This window comes from Leptodactylus fuscus, chromosome 10 (assembly GCF_031893055.1).
Source record: "Leptodactylus fuscus isolate aLepFus1 chromosome 10, aLepFus1.hap2, whole genome shotgun sequence".
NCBI lineage: Eukaryota > Metazoa > Chordata > Amphibia > Anura > Leptodactylidae > Leptodactylus > Leptodactylus fuscus.
This window is the reverse complement of record NC_134274.1, coordinates 5,643,598-5,666,455: the sequence shown is the minus strand read 5'-3', so window position 1 is coordinate 5,666,455 and position 22,858 is coordinate 5,643,598. Positions and strand designations below refer to the sequence as shown.

Below are 22,858 nucleotides of genomic sequence, written 5' to 3'. Positions count from 1 at the left end.
AGTATTATAGTAGTTATGTTCTTGTACATAGGAGTAGTATTATAGTAGTTATATTCTTGTACATAGGAGTAGTATTATAGTAGTTATATTCTTGTACATAGGAGTAGTATTATAGCAGATATATTCTTGTACATAGGAGGTAGTATTATAGTAGTTATATTTTTGTACATAGGAGTAGTATTATAGTAGTTATATTCTTGTACATAGGAGTAGTATTATAGTAGTTATATTCTTGTACATAGGAGGTAATTTTTATTAGTAAAAACAAAACAAAAATACATTACATTCCAGCAGAATTAATAACTAATTAATAATAATAATAATAATAATATAACATAAATCAGACATGTCTGTCAGATAACAAAAATGAGAATCACTTTAACTTAAGAGTCCATTGCTGGCAGGATAAAGAGGGGGAAAAAATAAATAAATCCATAAATAAATGAACAGACTTATTTGCAGTGTTATCAGAATATTCAGCAATCGATATATACATTTCTCCACAATTTTACATTATCAGACTTTTTTCTGACCTCCAGAGACTTTATCCACCTCAGTTCAGATATGATATATGTGACAGCGGTCATATGACGGAAGGGCTCTCTGTGTAGGGACACCTGGGTCCTCGTATGCCAGTGATAATATTTGATGACAGTAATAATAATATACAGGGTCTCCCGGTTAATGTCACCTATATTAGTTGGGATGCCATATATGATTTCGGGGTATTTGAGTGATTGTAATCGGGGAATTTTCAGCCTCCGGGATATTTCCTGCCAGATCTTTCGCCCTCCCCCGCACTCTGATATAAAATGTGCCATGGTCTCCTCCTGCTGGCAACCCAATGGACATGCCCGATCTGTCACACTGAGATGCTTTAAGTTGCCTCTTACAAAAAGTTTCCCATGCAGAGATAGCCAGGCAATGTCAAAGAACTTTGCAGGGAGCCTCAGACCAGTGAGGAGCCTCAGACTATCCTGCAGGGTTATAGATGTGCAGTCCCTCAATGCCGGCTGGAGACAATAGAAGGTCTTACATACCCTGGTGTATAGATCTCTCCTGGTCTTACTCACCAGATAGGTCTTTTCAATACCCCATTCTTTTAGGCACCTTATGCCATAGTCCAGATACTGGGGGAGGTAGTCACGAGTCGATCGACCCCTCTTAAGGCTGCCGCCTCGCACCCAGGATTCTGCAAAAGGCAATATCCAGTCCCTGATACTATTTACCCACAGGGAGCCGTTATCTGAGTCCAGGCAACCAAAATTTACTTTTAGAAACATGGAGTCAAAAAACACCCTTGGATTTAACATATCCAGCCCACCCTCTCTCCTCTGTAGGTAGGTTATCCCTCTTTTTACTGGGTTCAACCTGTTCCCCCACAAAAGTTGGAAGAACAGGCTAAAGAGCCTAGTGGAGAAAGATTCTGGCAAAGGAAAGACAACAGAGACGTACAAGAAGACAGGGACCAGGTAAGTCTTCAACATTTTAACCCTTTCTCTATAGGTCAGCCTCCAGTTCTTCCATCGCTGAACCTTTGCATTTCCGGATTCCAACTTTTCTTCCCAATTTAGTCTGCAATTATCATCCCTCCCGAATTTCACCCCAAGGATCTTAATATAGGAGGAGGCCTGGGCAAACTGCGGCAGATCAAATGTAGGACCAGTATGACCCGTCCAGAGAGCTTGACTCTTCTCAAGGTTGACAAGAGACCCGGAGGCCTCTGAGTAACTTCTGATGGCTGCAGACAACATCTCCACCTCACGAGGCTCAGATATCACCACAGTCACATCATCCGCGTAGGCAACAACTCTCAGGGGCAAGCAGTGGGGGACCGGCGCCCCCTGAAAATCACACTCCTGCAGTGACCTAAGAAACGGGTCTATGGCAAACACATACAGTAATGGACTCAGTGGGCAACCTTGTCTCACCCCTGCCTCAACCCTGAAAGCATCACCCTGCCAACCATTAATCAGAGGAAAGCTCTCCGCCTCACGGTACAAAGTTCTCAGCCAATCCACAAATTGTCCCGGAATACCGTACTTTGTCAAAGTCGCCCATAGATACTCATGGTCTACTCTGTCAAAGGCCTTAGCCTGGTCAAGACTCACAACATATCTCCCACACCTCAGAGCTTTACATCTCTCAAACATCTCCCTTATCGAGATAACTGCTCCAGAGATGTTCCGCCCTTTAACTGTGCCAAACTGTGAGCCTGCCAACAGTGCCGGGGACAAACAAACTAATCTAGAGAACAGAATTTTTGCAAGAATCTTCCTATCGACATTCAAGAGGGCAATCGGCCTCCAGTTCTTGATGTCACTAGGCTCTTTACCTTTAGACAGCAGGATCAGGGAGGACACTCTCATGGATGGAGGCATCAGGTGGTTTTCTAGACTAGTTTTGTATACATCCACGAGAATTGGTGCCAAGAGGTCTCGGAATTTCTTATAGAACTCAGCTGTAATCCCATCTGGACCTGGTGCCTTCTTCAGATGTAACTTATCTATGGCCTCTTTCACCTCCTCCACTGTTAACTCTGCTGTCAAAGGAGAAAAGTCCAAATCATTAGTATCAGGACCTGGAGTTGCCTCCAAGAATTGAGCCACCTTCTCTCTATCCAAAACCTTCTTCTGAAACAAGTCAGCATAGTAAGTTCTCACCACCCCCAGGATACCCTCCCGAGATTCCTGTAACACACCCTGGGAGTCAGTGAGACCTGTGACCGATTTATTTGCCACCCGCTCCCTGCAATTCTCAAAAGGATCCGGAGCCCCTAAGGACCCATAATCCCGTTCAAGAACCAGGGATGTATACCTGCGGTACTGATACTGACTGATCTCAGATTTCAGCCGGTCAATCTTCTGTTGGTTATCCCCGCCCGCCGAATAGAGTGACTCTAATTCTTTCCGCAGCCTGAGATACTGGCTATACTTACTCTTCCCCTTCTTAACTGACAGTCTCCTTAAGAGGGATCTGATCTCCTCCTTGACATCCTCCCACCAGTCTGCCATGTTGTCATAAAACACCACTCTCTCAAGCTGGTTCTGAAATAGAGAGTGGACACAACTCCGGACACAGTCATCGTCCAAGAGGCTGGAATTGAGCTTCCATAGGCCTCTCCCAATATCAGGGCGTTTTGTGGAGCCCAAGCAAAAATACAAAGCCAGATGGTCAGAATAAGGGACTGTCTTTTCACTTTTCTCACTAACATGCTCAGCGGGACTGACCAGAGCTAAGTCTATCCGACTGCATCTACCAGCGCAGGAGTAAGTGAATTTTGGTTTCCTACCACCCTCAGTAAACACATCAGACAGACCAGCCTGTGAAATAATTCTGCTTAAGACCTTGCAGTCCCTGGTGAGAGGCCGACCAGTAGGTCTGTCACTGGATGACATGGTGGCATTGAAGTCCCCTGCCATGACTACCGGAACAGATGTAAACAAGTACTGCTTGACTTCATCAAACAGACGTGCCCTTTCCATCACCGACTGCGGTGGACCATAGATATTAATGAGTCGGAGCCTTCTGCCTCGGATGGTAACTTCTAAAACCAGGCACCTCCCCATCAGAACCTCAGTGAATCTGTGTATGGTGACATCAGGGGTGTTAAACAGTATAGAAACCCCGGCATAAGGTTCCACAGCCAGAGACCAGAAGGACGGGCCAGATTTCCATTCTCTCTCTGCTTCTCGTATTAGTCCTAAAGTATTTAAACGGGTTTCTTGTAAGAAATAGACATCGGCATCAAGATATCTCAGATGTTCATACACTGCGTGTCTTGTCCTCCTTGCTCGGATGCTATTCACATTACTAGAGATAACTTTAAGATAGAAACCTGCCATCAGAACAACTAGAAATATGAGAAACAGAGAGATGGGCCCCATTGTCATAGATCAGAGTCAGAGGTGTCCTGGTGACCAGCTGTTTCCATGTCTGATTCGGACTGCCCCTCATCTCGGTGGGGTCTCCTCTTAGTGGGGGGGATCGCCCTCTGGTTCATCCTCATACTCCGCCATCATTCGTGAGAGTTCTCTGTCTAGTTCTGCTTCTCCGTCTGACTCTGATAGGACACTAAATCTATTCCCCGTTGCAGTGACCTCGCCTGCACTACTTACTCTCATCTTTGTGGGCTTTTCTACCGTGGTCCACTCACCCTCAGGCTTACGGCTGGCTTTATCCTTCTTCCTCCTTTTATTATTGTTGGATGATCGGGCAGGAGAAGAGACGACCACTGAGGGTTGTACAACCTGCTCGACAACCTCCATGGTCGTCTCAATGGGACCTGACTCGGCCTGGTCTTGGGTGGTATCACCTGTATGTGGTTGAGGCTCCGCCTCCGTGACTACTGACCCTGACAATAGCGCCTCCTCCTCCTCCTGTATGTCATCAGCCGCTGCCAGCAAGTCCTCATCAGGGCTATCCTTACAGATGTTATGCCAGGCATCAGGACAATCTCTGTGGGGGTGACCGATCCGACCGCACAGGTTACACCTAATGCTTTGGCATGTGGCACTCACGTGGCCCATTTCATTACATAGGCTACACTTTACCATGGAGCATACACTGGCCACATGGCCGGCCTTCCCACACTTGAAGCACCGGCGAGGCTGACCCGCATAGAAGCAGATCCCTTTTTCTCGGCCTATAAAGAACGAATTGGGCAGATGTTGGGTTATGTTGTTCTGCTGACGCAACTTCACCAGGACCCTCCACCCACCGGTCCAGACCCCGTCTTCATCCCTGTTCTTACTAAGATCGGACATGAGGTCACAATGCCTCCTGAGCCAGATGACAATATCCTGAGGGGGAACGGCTTCATTCCAAAATACAATTGTGACAGAGGCTGTATCTGGCCTAGAGATGGGGATGAAACTGAACTTATCCCAACCTTCCGTATCTCTCAACCTGGTGAGATTGGCCCAGAACCGGTCCAGATCAGACATCAGCTTAAAACTAACATCATACCCCTGGCGGTCAGGAAGGTTTATGACGGCCAAGATATCAGTCGGCACAAAGCCCATCTGGGTACATAGGAGCTCTCGGACCACAAACCTCCTATCCGGCAGATCCTCCTTGGCACCTCCGTGCCTAAACCTGACTACATTCCTCCTCCTGAAAGCCTGGCCTGTATAACTGGAGTTTGATGCAAAAGATGGAGCACCGCGGCTCCAGGCATTCCCTGAGGAGGTACGGCCGGATCCGCCATCTTGGCGTGTTTGTGGGCGCTGTGTGGGCTGCTGAGCACCTGTACCATGTGGTTCTGCTACTGTGCGAGTATCCAGAGGGGGAAAGTCCTGCACACTGGACTGTCCTGTGTCCGCCCCACCATCAACCTCTATGTCTGCAATATCACCAGACTCCAGAGACTGGACTGCAGAGGGGTCTGACGCCATAGATAGTGAAGGATCCCCCCCAGAAACACCTTCCCCTGCTGGGCCGTTATCACATACAGGAATATCCATAATATCAGGCACATTAGTCAGACAATCAGCGGCAGCAGAGTCCTGCACAGCAGAGTCCATATTAGTATTATAGTCAGCGGCAGCAGAGTCCTGCATAGCAGAGTCCATATTACCACTACAGTCAGCGGCAGCAGAGTCCTGCACAACAGAGTCCACAACCTGTAACCCCAAATATGTTACTCCCCCAGTACCTTCAGGTAAGAGTCCATAGTCCTGCTGCAATGACTTGTCTCCTGGGACTTGTGGTGTCTGCACAGCTGCTACTTCATTACCATTAGGCAGGGGTCCATGACCTGGTTGCAAAGTGCTGGTTGCTGGGACTTGTGGTGCCTTGCTGAGAACTGCTGCAGGTTTTTGCTGTTGCTGAACACTGGTCGCTTTCCCGTACAAATTCCCTTCCTTAAAAGGGAAACTTGCTGGCTGCAGAACTGGTTTTACATGGGACTGCTGGCTGCCACCTTGAGAGGGTTCAGACCCAGCTTTAGCACAAGGTGATGGTGACTTCTGGTATTCCTGGAACCGCTGCTGGTTTCTGTATGATTCTCCCACCGGTCCCATTTGCTCCAGTACAGTCTCGGTCTCCCGTACGTTCTCGGCGAGCTCTTTCGCCAGTGCGCTCAGCTTCCTGTCCAGTAACACCAGTTTCTCAGGGCATGCAGACTTTTTTAGATTATACGCACATTCAATCTGTCTCTGCAGATATATTTTACTGGCCTTCAATGTCTCCAGTCGCTTGACCAGTGCTGGTATCTCATCTGCCAGGCGCAGTTCTGGTGCTCGCTCAGTAGCTGTGACAGTCTGTGCATTGTTGGAAAGCTTTGCAGGTTGGTTACCCCCAGTATGGCTTCTGGTTGGTGTAGCCTGTGATTTCTGACATGCTACGGCTGTTGTCACTGCCATGGGCCCACAATGTCCAGACTGGGGACTATGTCCCAGTTTATTTCCAGTGACTGTACTGCTGGTACCTTGAAGCTTCCCCGCTGGTCTCCCTTTGATCTCCTCCACTGCCTTCACTACATTTTTGTAGTTACCGCTTCCAGATCTTGTCCGCTCAGACCGTACCAATACAGACTGCTGCATGTTCTCCTGCATGGTCTGCTTCTCCAGGGATGTTCTCCTCTGTCTGCAGGAGGGTGGGGTGGACTGGACACCTGCAACCTGCAATGGAGTCTGCACAGGCTGCAAAGTTTGCTCCTTACATTCAACCATTTTGCTTGGTTGTTGCACCGTACTACTGCTTGCTTCCGTTACTTCTTCCTTTACAACTTTCTTCCCATCTTGGCTTGCTGCACTAGGACTGCTGACACACTGGACACGATTCCCATTACTGGGGACTTTAGGATTTCCATCCATTTTTTTAGTTGTCTGGGAATTGCTTCCCAGAGAAGGCCTTGGAGCCTGGGCCTTGGCAGGGGAACTTCCCCACCCAGGGCGGCCCCGCCCTGGGCTATCTCCAGACATCAGGAGCCTCAGGAGAGCTACAAAAACACGTCCTCACAGCTAGGAGGTAGTATTATAGTAGTTATATTCTTGTACATAGGGCAGTATTATAGCAGTTATATTTTTGTACATAGGAGGTAGTATTATAGTAGTTATATTCTTGTACATAGGAGCAGTATTATAGTAGTTATATTCTTGTACATAGGGCAGTATTATAGCAGTTATATTTTTGTACATAGGAGGTAGTATTATAGTAGTTATATTCTTGTACATAGGAGCAGTATTATAGTAGTTATATTCTTGTACATATCAGTAGTATTATAGTAGTTATATTCTTGTACATAGGAGCAGTATTATAGTAGTTATATTCTTATACATAGGAGGTAGTATTATAGTAGTTATATTCTTGTACATAGGAGCAGTATTATAGTAGTTATATTCTTATACATAGGAGTAGTATTATAGTAGTTATATTATTGTACATAGGAGGTAGTATTATAGTAGTTATATTCGTTTACATAGGAGTAGTATTATAGTAGTTATATTCTTATACATAGGAGCAGTATTATAGTAGTTATATTCTTGTACATAGGGCAGTATTATAGCAGTTATATTTTTGTACATAGGAGGTAGTATTATAGTAGTTATATTCTTGTACATAGGAGTAGTATTATAGTAGTTATATTCTTGTACATATCAGTAGTATTATAGTAGTTATATTCTTGTACATAGGAGTAGTATTATAGTAGTTATATTCTTGTACATATGAGTAGTATTATAGTAGTTATATTCTTGTACATAGCAGTAGTATTATAGTAGTTATATTCTTGTACATAGGAGTAGTATTATAGTAGTTATATTCTTGTACATAGGGGGTAGTATTATAGTAGTTATATTCTTGTACATAGCAGTAGTATTATAGTAGTTATATTCTTGTACATAGGGGGTAGTATTATAGTAGTTATATTCTTGTACATAGGGGGTAGTATTATAGTAGTTATATTCTTGTACATAGGGGGTAGTATTATAGTAGTTATATTCTTGTACATAGCAGTAGTATTATAGTAGTTATATTCTTGTACATGGGGGTAGTATTATAGTAGTTATATTCTTGTACATAGGAGTAGTATTATAGTAGTTATATTCTTGTACATAGGAGCAGTATTATAGTAGTTATATTCTTGTACATAGGAGGTAGTATTATAGTAGTTATATTCTTGTACATATCAGTAGTATTATAGTAGTTATATTCTTGTACATAGGAGCAGTATTATAGTAGTTATATTCTTGTACATAGGAGCAGTATTATAGTAGTTATATTCTTGTACATAGGAGTAGTATTATAGTAGTTATATTCTTGTACATATGAGTTGTATTATAGTAGTTATATTCTTGTACATAGGAGTAGTATTATAGTAGTTATATTCTTGTACATAGGAGCAGTATTATAGTAGTTATATTCTTGTACATAGGAGGTAGTATTATAGTAGTTATATTCTTGTACATATCAGTAGTATTATAGTAGTTATATTCTTGTACATAGGAGCAGTATTATAGTAGTTATATTCTTGTACATAGGAGCAGTATTATAGTAGTTATTTTCTTGTACATAGGAGTAGTATTATAGTAGTTATATTCTTGTACATAGGGGGTAGTATTATAGTAGTTATATTCTTGTACATAGGGGGTAGTATTATAGTAGTTATATTCTTGTACATAGGGGGTAGTATTATAGTAGTTATATTCTTGTACATAGCAGTAGTATTATAGTAGTTATATTCTTGTACATAGGGGGTAGTATTATAGTAGTTATATTCTTGTACATAGGAGTAGTATTATAGTAGTTATATTCTTGTACATAGGAGCAGTATTATAGTAGTTATATTCTTCTACATAGGAGGTAGTATTATAGTAGTTATATTCTTGTACATATCAGTAGTATTATAGTAGTTATATTCTTGTACATAGGAGCAGTATTATAGTAGTTATATTCTTGTACATAGGAGCAGTATTATAGTAGTTATATTCTTGTACATAGGAGTAGTATTATAGTAGTTATATTCTTGTACATAGGAGTTGTATTATAGTAGTTATATTCTTGTACATAGGAGTAGTATTATAGTAGTTATATTCTTGTACATAGGAGCAGTATTATAGTAGTTATATTCTTGTACATAGGAGGTAGTATTATAGTAGTTATATTCTTGTACATATCAGTAGTATTATAGTAGTTATATTCTTGTACATAGGAGCAGTATTATAGTAGTTATATTCTTGTACATAGGAGCAGTATTATAGTAGTTATTTTATTGTACATAGGAGTAGTATTATAGTAGTTATATTCTTGTACATAGGGGGTAGTATTATAGTAGTTATATTCTTGTACATAGGGGGTAGTATTATAGTAGTTATATTCTTGTACATAGGGGGTAGTATTATAGTAGTTATATTCTTGTACATAGGAGGTAGTATTATAATAGTTATATTCTTGTGCATAGGAGCAGTATTATAGTAGTTATATTCTTGTACATAGGAGTAGTATTATAGTAGTTATATTCTTGTACATAGGAGCAGTATTATAGTAGTTATATTCTTGTACATAGGAGCAGTATTATAGTAGTTATATTCTTGTACATAGGAGCAGTATTATAGTAGTTATATTCTTGTACATAGGAGTAGTATTATAGTAGTTATATTCTTGTACATAGGAGGTAGTATTATAGTAGTTATATTCTTGTACATAGGAGCAGTATTATAGTAGTTATATTCTTGTACATAGGAGTAGTATTATAGTAGTTATATTCTTGTACATAGGAGCAGTATTATAGTAGTTATATTCTTGTACATAGGAGCAGTATTATAGTAGTTATATTCTTGTACATAGGAGGTAGTATTATAATAGTTATATTCTTGTACATAGGAGCAGTATTATAGTAGTTATATTCTTGTACATAGGAGGTAGTATTATAGTAGTTATATTCTTGTACATATCAGTAGTATTATAGTAGTTATATTCTTGTACATAGGAGCAGTATTATAGTAGTTATATTCTTGTACATAGGAGCAGTATTATAGTAGTTATTTTCTTGTACATAGGAGTAGTATTATAGTAGTTATATTCTTGTACATAGGAGTAGTATTATAGTAGTTATATTCTTGTACATAGGGGGTAGTATTATAGTAGTTATATTCTTGTACATAGCAGTAGTATTATAGTAGTTATATTCTTGTACATAGGGGGTAGTATTATAGTAGTTATATTCTTGTACATGGGGGTAGTATTATAGTAGTTATATTCTTGTACATAGGAGTAGTATTATAGTAGTTATATTCTTGTACATAGGGGGCAGTATTATAGTAGTTATATTCTTGTACATAGGAGGTAGTATTATAGTAGTTATATTCTTGTACATAGGAGCAGTATTATAGTAGTTATATTCTTGTACATAGGAGGTAGTATTATAGTAGTTATATTCTTGTACATATCAGTAGTATTATAGTAGTTATATTCTTGTACATAGGAGCAGTAGTATTATAGTAGTTATATTCTTGTACATAGGAGGTAGTATTATAGTAGTTATATTCTTGTACATATCAGTAGTATTATAGTAGTTATATTCTTGTACATAGGAGCAGTATTATAGTAGTTATATTCTTGTACATAGGAGCAGTATTATAGTAGTTATATTCTTGTACATAGGAGTAGTATTATAGTAGTTATATTCTTGTACATAGGAGTAGTATTATAGTAGTTATATTCTTGTACATAGGAGCAGTATTATAGTAGTTATATTCTTGTACATAGCAGTAGTATTATAGTAGTTATATTCTTGTACATAGCAGTAGTATTATAGTAGTTATATTCTTGTACATAGGAGTAGTATTATAGTAGTTATATTCTTGTACATAGGAGTAGTATTATAGTAGTTATATTCTTGTACATAGGTGTAGTATTATAGTAGTTATATTCTTGTACATAGGAGTAGTATTATAGTAGTTATATTCTTGTACATAGGAGTAGTATTATAGTAGTTATATTCTTGTACATAGGAGTAGTATTATAGTAGTTATATTCTTGTACATAGGAGTAGTATTATAGTAGTTATATTCTTGTACATAGGAGTAGTATTATAGTAGTTATATTCTTGTACATAGGAGTAGTATTATAGTAGTTATATTCTTGTACATAGGTGTAGTATTATAGTAGTTATATTCTTGTACATAGGAGGTAGTATTATAGTAGTTATATTCTTGTACATAGCAGTAGTATTATAGTAGTTATATTCTTGTACATAGGAGTAGTATTATAGTAGTTATATTCTTGTACATAGGAGGTAGTATTATAGTAGTTATATTCTTGTACATAGCAGTAGTATTATAGTAGTTATATTCTTGTACATAGGAGCAGTATTATAGTAGTTATATTCTTGTACATAGGAGTAGTATTATAGTAGTTATATTCTTGTACATAGAGGGTAGTATTATAGTAGTTATATTCTTGTACATAGGGGGTAGTATTATAGTAGTTATATTCTTGTACATAGGGGGTAGTATTATAGTAGTTATATTCTTGTACATAGGAGCAGTATTATAGTAGTTATATTCTTGTACATAGGGGTTAGTATTATAGTAGTTATATTCTTGTACATAGGGGTTAGTATTATAGTAGTTATATTCTTGTACATAGGGGGTAGTATTATAGTAGTTATATTCTTGTCCTGACTAGATGCTTCCATGACACTTCCAGGTAGTAGGTAGAAAAATGGACCAGCCTTATGAGGGATAGGCAATAAACCAGCGCTCACCCAATAATACATTTGGAAGTAAACTTTATTTGGCACGACGCATTCCGGGCATTGGAGCCCTTTCTCAAGTGCAATATAAATCCTGCCCCAGTGGACCAAATGCATTTGTCTGCATGTGACTGTCTTCTTATCATTTCTCCCTATATTGAGGGTGTCACACAAGGAACGGCTCGGGGCCGTGGTCTGTTTCCTTTTGTCACGTCCAGGTAGTAGAGCGCAGTGCAGGAGCTGGTTAGTTGAGGATACTGAACTTTTCAGTCATTGACTCACATCTGTTATTTATATAGATTTTTTTTTTTTAAATAATAATTGAAATACAATTTCTTAAAGGCAATTAGACATTTATTGATGATATTATTAACATTGGCCAAGATATAGGACCTAGGAAATATTTAGTTGGCAGCAGCGGTGCTGGAGATCCAGGCATTGTAGTTGCAGACCTTGGTGTAGACACCAGGATAGTTCCTGAGAGCACAGCCATATCCCCAGGACACAACACCATGCAGTTGTCCATTGCAGACCACAGGGCCACCAGAGTCACCCTGAAAAATGGAAAAATATTCTTATAGACTCATGAGAAGGAGGTGCAAGTCTGTAGTTTTCAGAAACGGACCCTTGATGATGCAGGACATATATAGAGAAGCACGGACATGTACTGTTGAGAGTAAAATACTTTGGTTGCAGTTGAAAGTTCCTTAGTAGCTCCAGCATTACACTAAAGCTGAGTTTCTGTCTCCCTCTGTTCTCTTCTGCCCATTTCCCTCTTCACTGATTTTTATAAATGTGTAATCTCAGTCTTGCGACCTGCGGTCTGTTTCAAGATGGATATAGTGAAGATTTTCAGAGTGAAAGTCAGTGTAACGGAGGGAGCGAAAGCAGAGAGCACAGTCTGATGAGAGTACAAAGTTTCCTATAACTGCCTGTACTATTCATTTATACAAAGCTTATTGGAAAGTCAGTGACCAGTTACAGCTCGAGTCAAGTACGACACATGGAACTGACCTTTAAGCGTGCATATATCACTTTGGAGCCTTGAGTTTGCTTAGTTTTTTGGGGGGTTGTGCCACCAATGGGCTAATTTTGTATCCAGCAACCAAGCTAATAAGTGCAAATGACATATACATCTATACAATGTCGAGCTGTACAGAAGACTCTCACTGATATGCAACATTTTACCTGGCAGGAATCCTTGCCTCCTTCCAGGTATCCGATGCAGATCATGTTGTTGGTGATCTCTCCGGGGTAGGCATTGCTACACTGGGCGGCGGTCAAGATGGGGGCGTTCAGGCACTGGAGTTGGCTGGGCATGCTTGCTGCAAAAACAACAGACAACCATAAGGGCAAGTATATATGCTGTATATACTGTGTATATGTTTATGTTCTGTATGCAGTGAGTCTCATACATATGTCTGCATGTCTATATGTGCATATATATATATATATATATATATATATATATATATATATATATATATATATATATGAATTAAGTGTCTATAAAACCCTGTTGACTTACTTCCACTGCTCAGGGTGTTGCCCCATCCAGAGATCAGACAGCTGGTGCCAGCGGGTGCGCAGCCATTGGGCAGACCAATAGCCTGGACGTAGGAGTTGAGGGTGGCGGGAGTGGACAGCTTGATCATCATGATGTCATTGTCCAGGGTCCTGGAGTTGTAGCTTCCGTGTCTGATGACCTTGGCAGAGTTGATAAACTGCTCGGTGCCTTCATTGGTGGCGATGTTGTGTTCTCCAAGACGGACTTGAATGCTCCTATAGTGTCATGTTTAATACAGAATATACATTTCTTTACCTATTATATAGTTACTATGTCCTAGCAGTAACATTACCCCCCCACTGACCACATACTAATGTCCGATCCTAAAAATAGGACATAGATATTACAAAGAAAAAAATCTTCCTATTTAGTTTTTTGGTTCATTCACGAGGACTTACGACTTGTAGCAGTGAGCAGCGGAGATCACCCATAAACTGTTAATCAGGGATCCTCCACAGAAGTGGTAGCCGGAGTTCAGAGATGCCTGGTAGGGGACAGAGTTTTTGGAGCAGGTGTACCCTCCGACGATTTTGTCATCATCATCGTAGGCGGCTGTGATGAAAAAAAAAAATAATAAAGTTGTAAAACCTCTATACATACATGCATAACATATTAAAGTCCTAGTCCAAGTCTGCCTAGTAAGTAGGTGGACACTGTTGCATTGGGTTCCGAGATCTTCATGTTCCACCTTCGTTGATAGTCTTACCTGCCACTCCAAGAATGAAGGCTATCACAAGAAGCTTCATGGTGGGTTTCTAAAGACTAAGGTAGTAGGTCTCCTGCAGGTTTCCTATTTATACACCCCCAATGGAACATGGTGGGAATGGGTCCAAGGTCACCTGTCCTTGATTGAAAGGAGTGCAATAAATTTAATAGGTTTGGAGTCGATCTATGGACATCTGCCCTAAACTCCAAGTGGTCATAATGACAAAGTTCCCATGATAAAAATTTATTTTTGAAGTGTTATTAGACGTTTGCCCAGTGGTTCACCTGGTCTGACACTCATTCTATGCCTTGTGTCCAGGTTCAGGAGGAACGTCCAGTCACTGACCATTCTTAATGGACTATTATGTCTTCTTCTCTGATGTCTGTTGGTAAAGGTTAGCTCTGAAAGTTGAAGGAAAGTTTCATAAGGAATATGCAAATATGAAACTTGCTCTAGCGCTTCCCTTTGGACGGCAGCTCCCTGTAGATCAATGACTAGTTTTCATAAAATCTAATAGCATAATTTGGGATTATGAACAAGCCAGAGTATGTCCACCAAATGGAAGAGGGATCCATCCACAGACAACTGTGCAAAGCAGGATTATGGCTGACTGGGGGAGAGGTCATAGCTGTGGGTCATAAGAGGTGCTAGGTCTCATGAAGAAGACCTGACAGAGTACAAGGACTTATTACACCATATATACCCTGCTAAGGTTGTTAGGATGTGAATCTATAGATAACCATGCAATTTACAAGTACACATCACATGACAAAGAAAACTGCTGGCCTGAGCTGAAAACTAGGGAGTGGAAAAGAGAGGAGACAAGAGAGCAGGAGAAACCCTGAGATGGGAAAACTTCTTTATAGGTGGATACAGCTGTAATTCTGATACAATTTATGTATTAAATAGCAAATACTCTACAAATTGTATGTGTTTATGATGATTACAGTTTATGGTGACAGTCACTTAGATACTGAATATAGAGGGAAGTAATAGCCGGCCCAAGATGGTGGCTGGCCTTCTGTTAGGATCGGGTCTCGCAGGTTTCCGCCACCTGCAGGTCAGTCCGACTCTCGTCCTCGCACTCATGCAGTGAGGTGTCTGGAGTCTAAGTCCAGCTTTCGGCCCACTGAGCATGCTCAGACCATTTGAAGCCGCTCAGAGGCTAAGTCCCATTTTGCCCATACTGAGCATGATCGGTGAGGTCATGGCCACCGCCCTGTTGGGTGGGATTAGCCTTTATATAGTGTGAGCCGGCGCCCGCCCGGTGCTCACACTTTCTCCAAAAACACTTGAGACAGGAGGTTATGACAGAAGTTCCAGGCTGATTCCAGTAGTTAGACAGGTTGTTAGGCCTCTGTGTGGGGTTACCTTAGCTTCTCCTAGCACTGTGAGTAAGGACCTGTAAGTCCTGAACTGGCAGCCCTACACTACGGCTCGGTGCAGTGGACTCTGTACCAGCCGGTGGGGCTTGCAGCAGGTTTGGTCTCTTAGCTAGCCTATCTGTCACTGTCTACTTGTGTTGTAGCCCCAAGCTGTGCGGAGCCATTTGTGTTGCTGACAGGAGTGACATTTAACCCCTGGCAGCCTTTGTTGCAGCCTATTCACACAGTAGCTGCACAAACACATTTACCCAGCGAAGTCAACTGGTGTAAAACTTTATTGCAGCCTGTTCACACTGAAGTTGCACAAAGCTATTGTCCCAGTGAAGTCAACTGGTACAAACCTCGTCGCAGCCCGTTCACATTGTAGCTGCTCTAACGCATTCACCCAGTGAAGTCAACTGGTGCATGTGTATAACTCCCTGTTCAGACATACTGCTGCCTGGTACTGGCACGCGGCCGCCCATCTGGGCCTGTGGACCTCACTGCAGTGTCCTGCAGTCTTGCGGTTTTGTAGTTGAAAAAACATTTTCATATATACACAGAATCGCAACACCTTCTCATTGGTCATAGTGACTGTACATTTTTAGCCAGACCCTCCTCCTGGCCCTAGGGTTGTACAGTGATGGGTCTAGATGACGGTAGTGATTGTGTCTCAACAGTCATATGGGGATGCCAAGGTCCGGGCACTCTAATACAAACACCATGTACTCGCCCCATGTACACCATAATTAGGACAATGTTGGAGACTTGAGAAGCGAGAAACTCACTGGACAGCAGGGTTAACTCTTACAATGCCCTTGACCATCAAATAAACTGACATTGACTACCTTTATGCCCTAGACCACCAGAGATTATATTATTCCTTCATCTGTCCTAGACCTCCATGAATACTGATGTTGTCATCTAAGGATGGTGTCTTTAAATTCTTCTATTCATCAGACAACCAAGGGTTCTGACATTAAATCTTCCTCTGCCCTGGATACTGACACATAGCATTGTTTGCCTCTTGCCCTAGACCACCAGGGATGCTAAAATTAGCATTTTCACTGCTCTAGACATCATTCTTTTCACAACTTGGTATTCAGATAATTGCTGGGTTATGGAGTCAATAGAGGAACAATTATTACAGAATTTAGCTCACGATGTGTGAGTATTCCCTGACTAGTGCAAGGGCTGGTTACTTGAGCTGACAACATGCTATCATCGGGCATAATGGCTTTGATAATGCAGTTGGTTATGTAATGGTTAGAACACTATTTCAATCATGAGTATTATGCAGATTCCAGATGTTCCCTCACCCCTTCCCCAGTTCATCTGGTCAAAAAGTACCTTCTGTATGCTTAATGTACACATGTATTATATGTTATGACAATCCTGATTGGAAGCTACACCTTAGGCATTATTTCCATTGGTTGGAGACTAGTTGTAAATTATAAGTTCTGTTACTATGTAATACATTGTTGCTTTGGGGTCAATGCAGAAGATTGCATACAATCCATGGAGCTTTATGTCCTGTCTTCTCTCCAGCTGGAATCAGTCATCCCTATCCCCAAAGGGTACATAAGAATTGGAAGCTCCTAGACAATAAGATAAGATTTCTAGCTAGGGGATGGTAAGTAAATTGTAAACCCCACTACAATACATCTGAGACCAGTCAAGACATTTCCAAGAGATATTGTCTCTCCACCATCGTTGTTAGAATAATTGAAACACAGGTTTTTTTTTTTAAAGGCAATTGAACATTTATTGATGTAATTTAATTAAATTGTTCAAGATATTAAACCAATGAAGTTCCTAATTAGCAGCAGCGGTGCTGGAGATCCAGGAGTTGTAGTTGCAGACCTTGGTGTAGACACCAGGATAGTTCCTGAGAGCACAGCCGTATCCCCAGGAGACAACACCATGAAGTTGTCCATTGCAGACCACGGGGCCACCAGAGTCACCCTGAGAAAAGAAATATCATTGTTATAGATTCATGATAAGGGGATGTTGACACTTTTAGCAGCCACAGTGCAAAGGGCAAAGGTTGGTTTCAAGCAGCCATAATGCAACTTAGTGTCTATTATATGGTCTTATTATCCAGACCTTCTGCAGTTCTTATAAGCAGACTATAGACTATGTAAGAAGGTGGTTGATGTAAACCACCTTCTTCAACGACCTGCACCCCCTGACCACGTATAGTTCTGAACCAGGTGCCATCACCATGTACTGGACTGCAGTTGTTCCAGTGGAACAGTATACTGCCATACCATGTACTGTTTGTCATTGTCACTTTTCTTTGCATGACCATGACCCTTTAACAGTTCACTGCTGCGTATACTATATGCATGAGAGTAGGGTCAGAGATGTTATACTGTATGTGGCACAGAAAGTGTCAGACTATATACTGTAGACTAACAGAGCTACAGAATTAGATGGGATTGCCGGTGTTAATAGGCTCCTCATCTTAAGACATCCCTGGAGTATCTGGACATCTTCCTAGAGAGTGATTGTACTTTGGTTGTGAATAGAAAGCTTCTATTTGGCTCCAAGATTGAATCCCTTTTAAGTGGATGTCAACAATAGACAATATCAGGGCTGATTCTGTATCAAGCAACTTTTTGAAACTTCCAGTTACCCCATAGTTTCGTGCAGAACATGATAATGTCACCGATGCTTTGCATTCAACATGATGATACATTAACATTATACCTGGCAGGAATCCTTGCCACCTTCCAAGTATCCGACACAGATCATGTTGCTGGTGATCTCTCCGGGGTAGGCATTTTGACACTGGGCTTCGGTCAAGATGGGGGCGTTCAGACACTGGAGGAGGTCGGGGTAGTTGCCTGAGAATAAAATATGAGGATAAGTATTTGCCATCTGCATTCAATCCTTTACTTTTAACATGAAAGTGCACTTGTCCTGAGTACACATATACAGTATCCAGGGTCGGTAGGTTTATGTACTACCTTGCAATTATACTGAGAGTACTTATACTGTATATAGTGAATACGTATCCATGTGTCTGTATATCTATATGTGCTAACTGTGTACATGGTCTCCATCCACTCTTGACTTACTTCCACTGCTCAGGGTGTTGCCCCATCCGGAGATCAGACAGGTAGTACCAGCGGGTGCGCAGCCATTGGGCAGACCAATAGCCTGGACGTAGGAGTTGAGGGTGGCGGGAGTGGACAGCTTGATCATCATGATGTCATTGTCCAGGGTCCTGGAGTTGTAGCTTCCGTGTCTGATGACCTTGGCAGAGCTGATGAACTGCTCGGTGCCTTCACTGACCTCAATGTTGTGTTCTCCGAGACGGACTTGAATGCTCCTATAGTGTCATTTTTAAGACATAATATACATGTATTTACCTATTATACAGTTACTCTGTCCCAGCCGTTTTTTAGGATCATTCACTAGGACTTACGACTTGTAGCAGTGAGCAGCAGAGATCACCCATAAGCTGTTAATCAGGGATCCTCCACAGAAGTGGTAGCCGGAGTTCAGAGATGCCTGGTAGGGGATAGCGTTCTTGGCGCAGGTGAACCCTCCGACGATTTTATCATCATCATCGTAGGCGGCTGTGATTCAATAAAGAAGGATATGAATAGATGTATAAAGTGCTAACATCTAAAAAATAAAGTCAAGTTAAGGCTTTGTTGGTCTTCTTACCGGCCACTCCAAGGAGGACTGCTATCACAAGAAGCTTCATGGTTGGTTTCTAAGCAGTAAGGTACTGGGTCTCCGGCAGGTTTCCTATTTATACACCCCCAATGGAACGTGGTGGGAATCGGTCCAAGGTCACCTGTCCTTAATTGAAATAAATGCAATAAATGTAACTGGTTTGGAGTCGATCTATGGACAAATCCCAAAACGCCAAGTGGTCATAATGACAAAGTTCCCATGATAAGAATTTATTTTTGAAGTGTTGTTTGAAGTTTGAGTCTCCATTCAATGGTTCACCTGGTCTGACACTCACTCCCAATCTCTTTCCCAAGAAAAGTTCACCCCAAAGCTAAGTCTTCAGTCATGGCCAAAGCTTTTGAGGCTAACATGCAAATTTTGGATTTTGTAAGGTTTTCTTCGTTGTTTTCCATTGATGATTCTATGTCTACCGAAGTACAATTCTAAGCATTACTTAGTAACATAGTAAATAAGGTTGGATGAAGACCATGATGACACAAATCCATCAAGACCTATAGATCTACCATCAGTGGAAAAAATGACTTCCCAACTTGGACAAAGTTTGACCAACATTCCATCCCTAAAAATTCTAGCTCCCATAATCTGATATTCTTACGCTGAAGGCATTCAGGCCACCCTAAATTTGTATCAGTCATCACCACGTCTTCTGGCAATGAGGTCCATAGTTTCACCCCTCTTCCTCTAGAGAAGTCCTATGACTACATCTTTAGATGTAGAAGATGCCCCCTTGTCCCTTCATATGTTCATACACTGGTATTAGGTCGCCCCTTAGCCGTATTTTTTCTGAACTGAACGACCACAAGTTTGATAACCTCTCTCATACTCCAACCCAACCATCCCTTGAGCTTTCTAAACATCTATTGACCACGACATCATGTTTGTGTAAAGACTCAATATTTCCAGAGTTGACCCTCATTTTTTTGACTTCTGCCATTTTCCCTGACATGTTGAATATCAGCTCCTGGGCCAAATCCTGACTACTGACAACCCATGCTCCTAAACGCAGTGCTTGGAGTTTATCGAAATTTCTGAGCTTCTATTTGTCCAATTGTTGTTTTTGAGAATTGACCACAAGTTCTCAATGGCAATGAGATCTGAGGAACTCAATGGAACCAACATTTTAACGTTTTGTTCATCAAAACACTTAGTTATCGCTTGTCCCTTGTGACATGGAAACCATCACGCTGGAAGAAGTATCGTCTGTCATCAGTCTCCTAAAATTTCCCATTGAGGATTCTTTATTCACGGTCATGTTCTTAGACAAAGTTGTGAGTCATCCCTTTCTAAGGATGAAAAGCGACCCCTCACCTGAAATAGGTGACCCCTCACCCCTCACCTGAATGGTCTCTGGAGGTTTTAATGTTGACATGACACAGTATGATATATATATATATCATATATCATATATCATATATATATACTCATGAAGACCATTGTATTTTACACCCGGCACCAGTGAACCTCATCATGAATTAGGCACATCCCCCAGCACCCTTATGACTAGGTGAACAGGCACGGCAGCAGTTTTTGTGTCTGTGTGACCGTCCAGTGGGGGGAAATGAATTGCAGCATTTCAAGGTTTTTTTTAGGATGTTGCAATATTGCATTGCCCTGGTTTTCAGAGAGATTGTAATCATCGCCATATTGGACATCGATTAAGTTTGGACATATCCATATCTGATTGTCTTCAGCCAAGACAGACCACATTTGTAGATACTGATGAATTATCCTTAAAATAGGTCCTCCATATCAGATTGGTGGAGATGGGTCCGCACAGGGAAGGTAGAGGTCTCTACTAATAATACTTGTGATCATTTGTACAGGACCTTTATTTTTAGATCACCATAAGTAACCCTGCCTGCATTGATTCTACTCTTCCATCAAGAACCTCGGGCAACTCAGTCTAGAGATGTGGTGGACTATAAAGTTCTTGAGGATTCATGACCCAAGGACGTCTAATAACACACTTTCTATTGTGTATACCAGGGGTCCTCAAACTACGGCCCGCGGGCCACATGCGGCCCGCCGAGGACATTTATCTAGCCCGCCACATGTGGCCCACGCGCCGTTACTTGGATCGCTCACTAATGGGGAATCCGATTCCACGATAGTGAGCAGATCACTGCTTTCAGTTTGTATGTGCAAATGCACATATAACCGAAAGCTATCAGTGTAGTCCGCAACCGCAGCCTACACTGACTGCAGAGAGTGACTCTGTCCCGACGCAGGCGCAATGACGTCATCGCGTGTGCAGTCTGAAGGAGGACTCGCGGCGGCTCTTCATGAGCAAGTATGATAGAGTGCGTGTGTGATTGTGTGTTTTGTGCTGAGGAGCAGCGCCGCACCTCTCATGAGGCGACCTGAAGCGACCGCTTCAGGCGGCGCTATGCCAGGGCCCCGGAGGGGGTGGCTTTTTTGCTGACCTAAGCCAGCATTAGCATCACCGTCTCGGCAGCCCAGCACGGGAAGCAAGTGGTGGATTGGGGAGGCACTGTGAATGCAGCGCTGCTCCAGCGGCCTCCCCTCACGCTTAGCAGAGAACAGGCCCTCTCCCTGCCTGATCTCTGCCTGATAACGCCCCCTCTGCTCCGCCCACTCCTCCCGGGTGTGTGTGTGTGTGTGTGGGCTTTCTATCATCCACCTCAGATGGAAAAAAAGCTAGGTTCACCCCTGCTGAGGAGCATATAATACAGTGGGGTGGGGGGTGTACTGAGGAGTATACTGTGGGGGGGGGGTGTACTGAGGAGTATACTGTGGGGGGGTGGGGGTGTACTGAGGAGTATACTGTGGGGGGGTGGGGGTGTACTGAGGAGTATACTGTGGGGGGGTGGGGGTTTACTGAGGAGTATACTGTGGGGGGGGGGCCTGCTGTGGAGCGTATATTACTGTGGGTGCGCTACTGTGGAGCATATAATCTTAATTTTTTATTAAGCTATATTTTGGCCCTCAAGTGTTTTGAGGGACAGTGAACTGGCCCCCTGTTTGAAAAGTTTGAGGACCCCTGGTGTATACTATATATGCTTGACCAGGTGTGAATACTCACAAATTCTGGGGATAAGTTATTTTTGTTCTTTGGATTTCTTTATATGCATCTTGGTTGTGGAGTAATACTGGGTCATATACACTTATTGTGATCTTATGTTATTGGTGTACATGTTATGTTATTATGTTATGGTGTACATAAATGTTGTAGAAGTTCAAGAACCAACTCAAAGTAGACCTCCAATTCTTGCTATTTTGTAACATGTGGAGGTGACGTATGTGTACATGTAGCATGGTTACATTGTAACTTGATGATCTTGCTTGGCTGGCGTAGATTGAGCGTTTCATTGTATTGAGACCACAAAGAGAAGAGTAAGAGGGAAGACACACAATGGCTGATGTCATGGAAAGAGAGGACAGGACCACATCTAGCTAAGTAACACAACACCCAGAGAAATTTCGTAGAGTTTTCTTTATTTGTTGTAAATCTTAAATGCAAAAACTTTACTCCTGATTTTCTCTAGTAAAATTTTCCAAGTTTATTTGTAATATAATGTAATGTAGTTTAAAAAGAAACTTTCACCTCCTTCACCAACTCGTATCCGTCATATTAGGGGTTCTCCAACTGATTCCAGCACAGCTGGAATTTTTTCTCTAGCCCTCGCCATTCCTGAGCAGTGAGTCTTGTTAGGTTCATTGCCTGATAACCTAACTAGACTCTCTAATACCAAGTGGGTGATGTCAGGCAGGGAAGGGGGCGTGACTTAGAGCTCCAATCAGAGGTAGACAGTGTCAGAGCTCTGAGCCACACCCCCTTCCTTGCTCCAGCC

The 22,858-nt window shown here is 41.8% G+C and overlaps 3 protein-coding genes across 4 annotated transcripts in view; all 3 read right to left on the bottom strand.

The window, feature by feature from the left end:
• LOC142182861 (M1-specific T cell receptor beta chain-like) overlaps positions 1–22,858 on the bottom strand; it is a 142,974-nt gene that overhangs the window by 27,467 nt on the left and 92,649 nt on the right. The window contains exon 3 of the mRNA XM_075257634.1: positions 2,115–2,127. Within this exon, the coding sequence (XP_075113735.1) occupies positions 2,115–2,127 (13 nt within the window). The remainder of the gene's footprint in view (positions 1–2,114; positions 2,128–22,858) is intronic.
• LOC142182864 (trypsin-like) lies at positions 12,038–14,015 on the bottom strand. Of its 2 annotated transcripts, none has more exons than XM_075257637.1 (5): positions 13,972–14,015; positions 13,664–13,817; positions 13,223–13,480; positions 12,887–13,019; positions 12,038–12,252 (listed from the first exon to the last, which is right to left on the bottom strand). In XM_075257637.1, the coding sequence occupies exons 1-5, from the start codon at positions 14,009–14,011 to the stop codon at positions 12,103–12,105; spliced, it is 735 nt and encodes a 244-aa protein (XP_075113738.1). In that variant the 5' UTR covers positions 14,012–14,015; the 3' UTR covers positions 12,038–12,102. The 2 variants fall into 2 exon arrangements, with proteins under 2 accessions (XP_075113738.1, XP_075113739.1); XM_075257638.1 differs by having other exon boundaries at positions 12,887–13,023; positions 13,227–13,480.
• On the bottom strand, positions 17,093–19,059 carry LOC142182862 (trypsin-like). The gene is made up of 5 exons (XM_075257635.1): positions 19,014–19,059; positions 18,769–18,922; positions 18,419–18,672; positions 18,048–18,184; positions 17,093–17,300 (listed from the first exon to the last, which is right to left on the bottom strand). Exons 1-5 carry the CDS (start codon positions 19,051–19,053, stop codon positions 17,151–17,153), a joined length of 735 nt encoding a protein of 244 aa, XP_075113736.1. The 5' UTR covers positions 19,054–19,059; the 3' UTR covers positions 17,093–17,150.

Bases quoted from the DNA above. Each gene is read 5' to 3' on its own strand.
- LOC142182864 (XM_075257637.1), bottom strand. From the start codon at position 14,011: ATGAAGCTTCTTGTGATAGCCTTCATTCTTGGAGTGGCAG. The intron at 13,818-13,971 runs GTAAGACTATCA...TTTTCATCACAG, and splicing joins CTTCATTCTTGGAGTGGCAG to CCGCCTACGATGATGATGAC. The intron at 13,481-13,663 runs GTAAGTCCTCGT...ATGACACTATAG, and splicing joins GCTGCTCACTGCTACAAGTC to GAGCATTCAAGTCCGTCTTG.
- LOC142182862 (XM_075257635.1), bottom strand. From the start codon at position 19,053: ATGAAGCTTCTTGTGATAGCAGTCCTCCTTGGAGTGGCCG. The intron at 18,185-18,418 runs GTAAGTCAAGAG...TTTTATTCTCAG, and splicing joins CAACACCCTGAGCAGTGGAA to GCAACTACCCCGACCTCCTC. The intron at 17,301-18,047 runs GTATAATGTTAA...TTCTTTTCTCAG, and splicing joins GTGGCAAGGATTCCTGCCAG to GGTGACTCTGGTGGCCCCGT.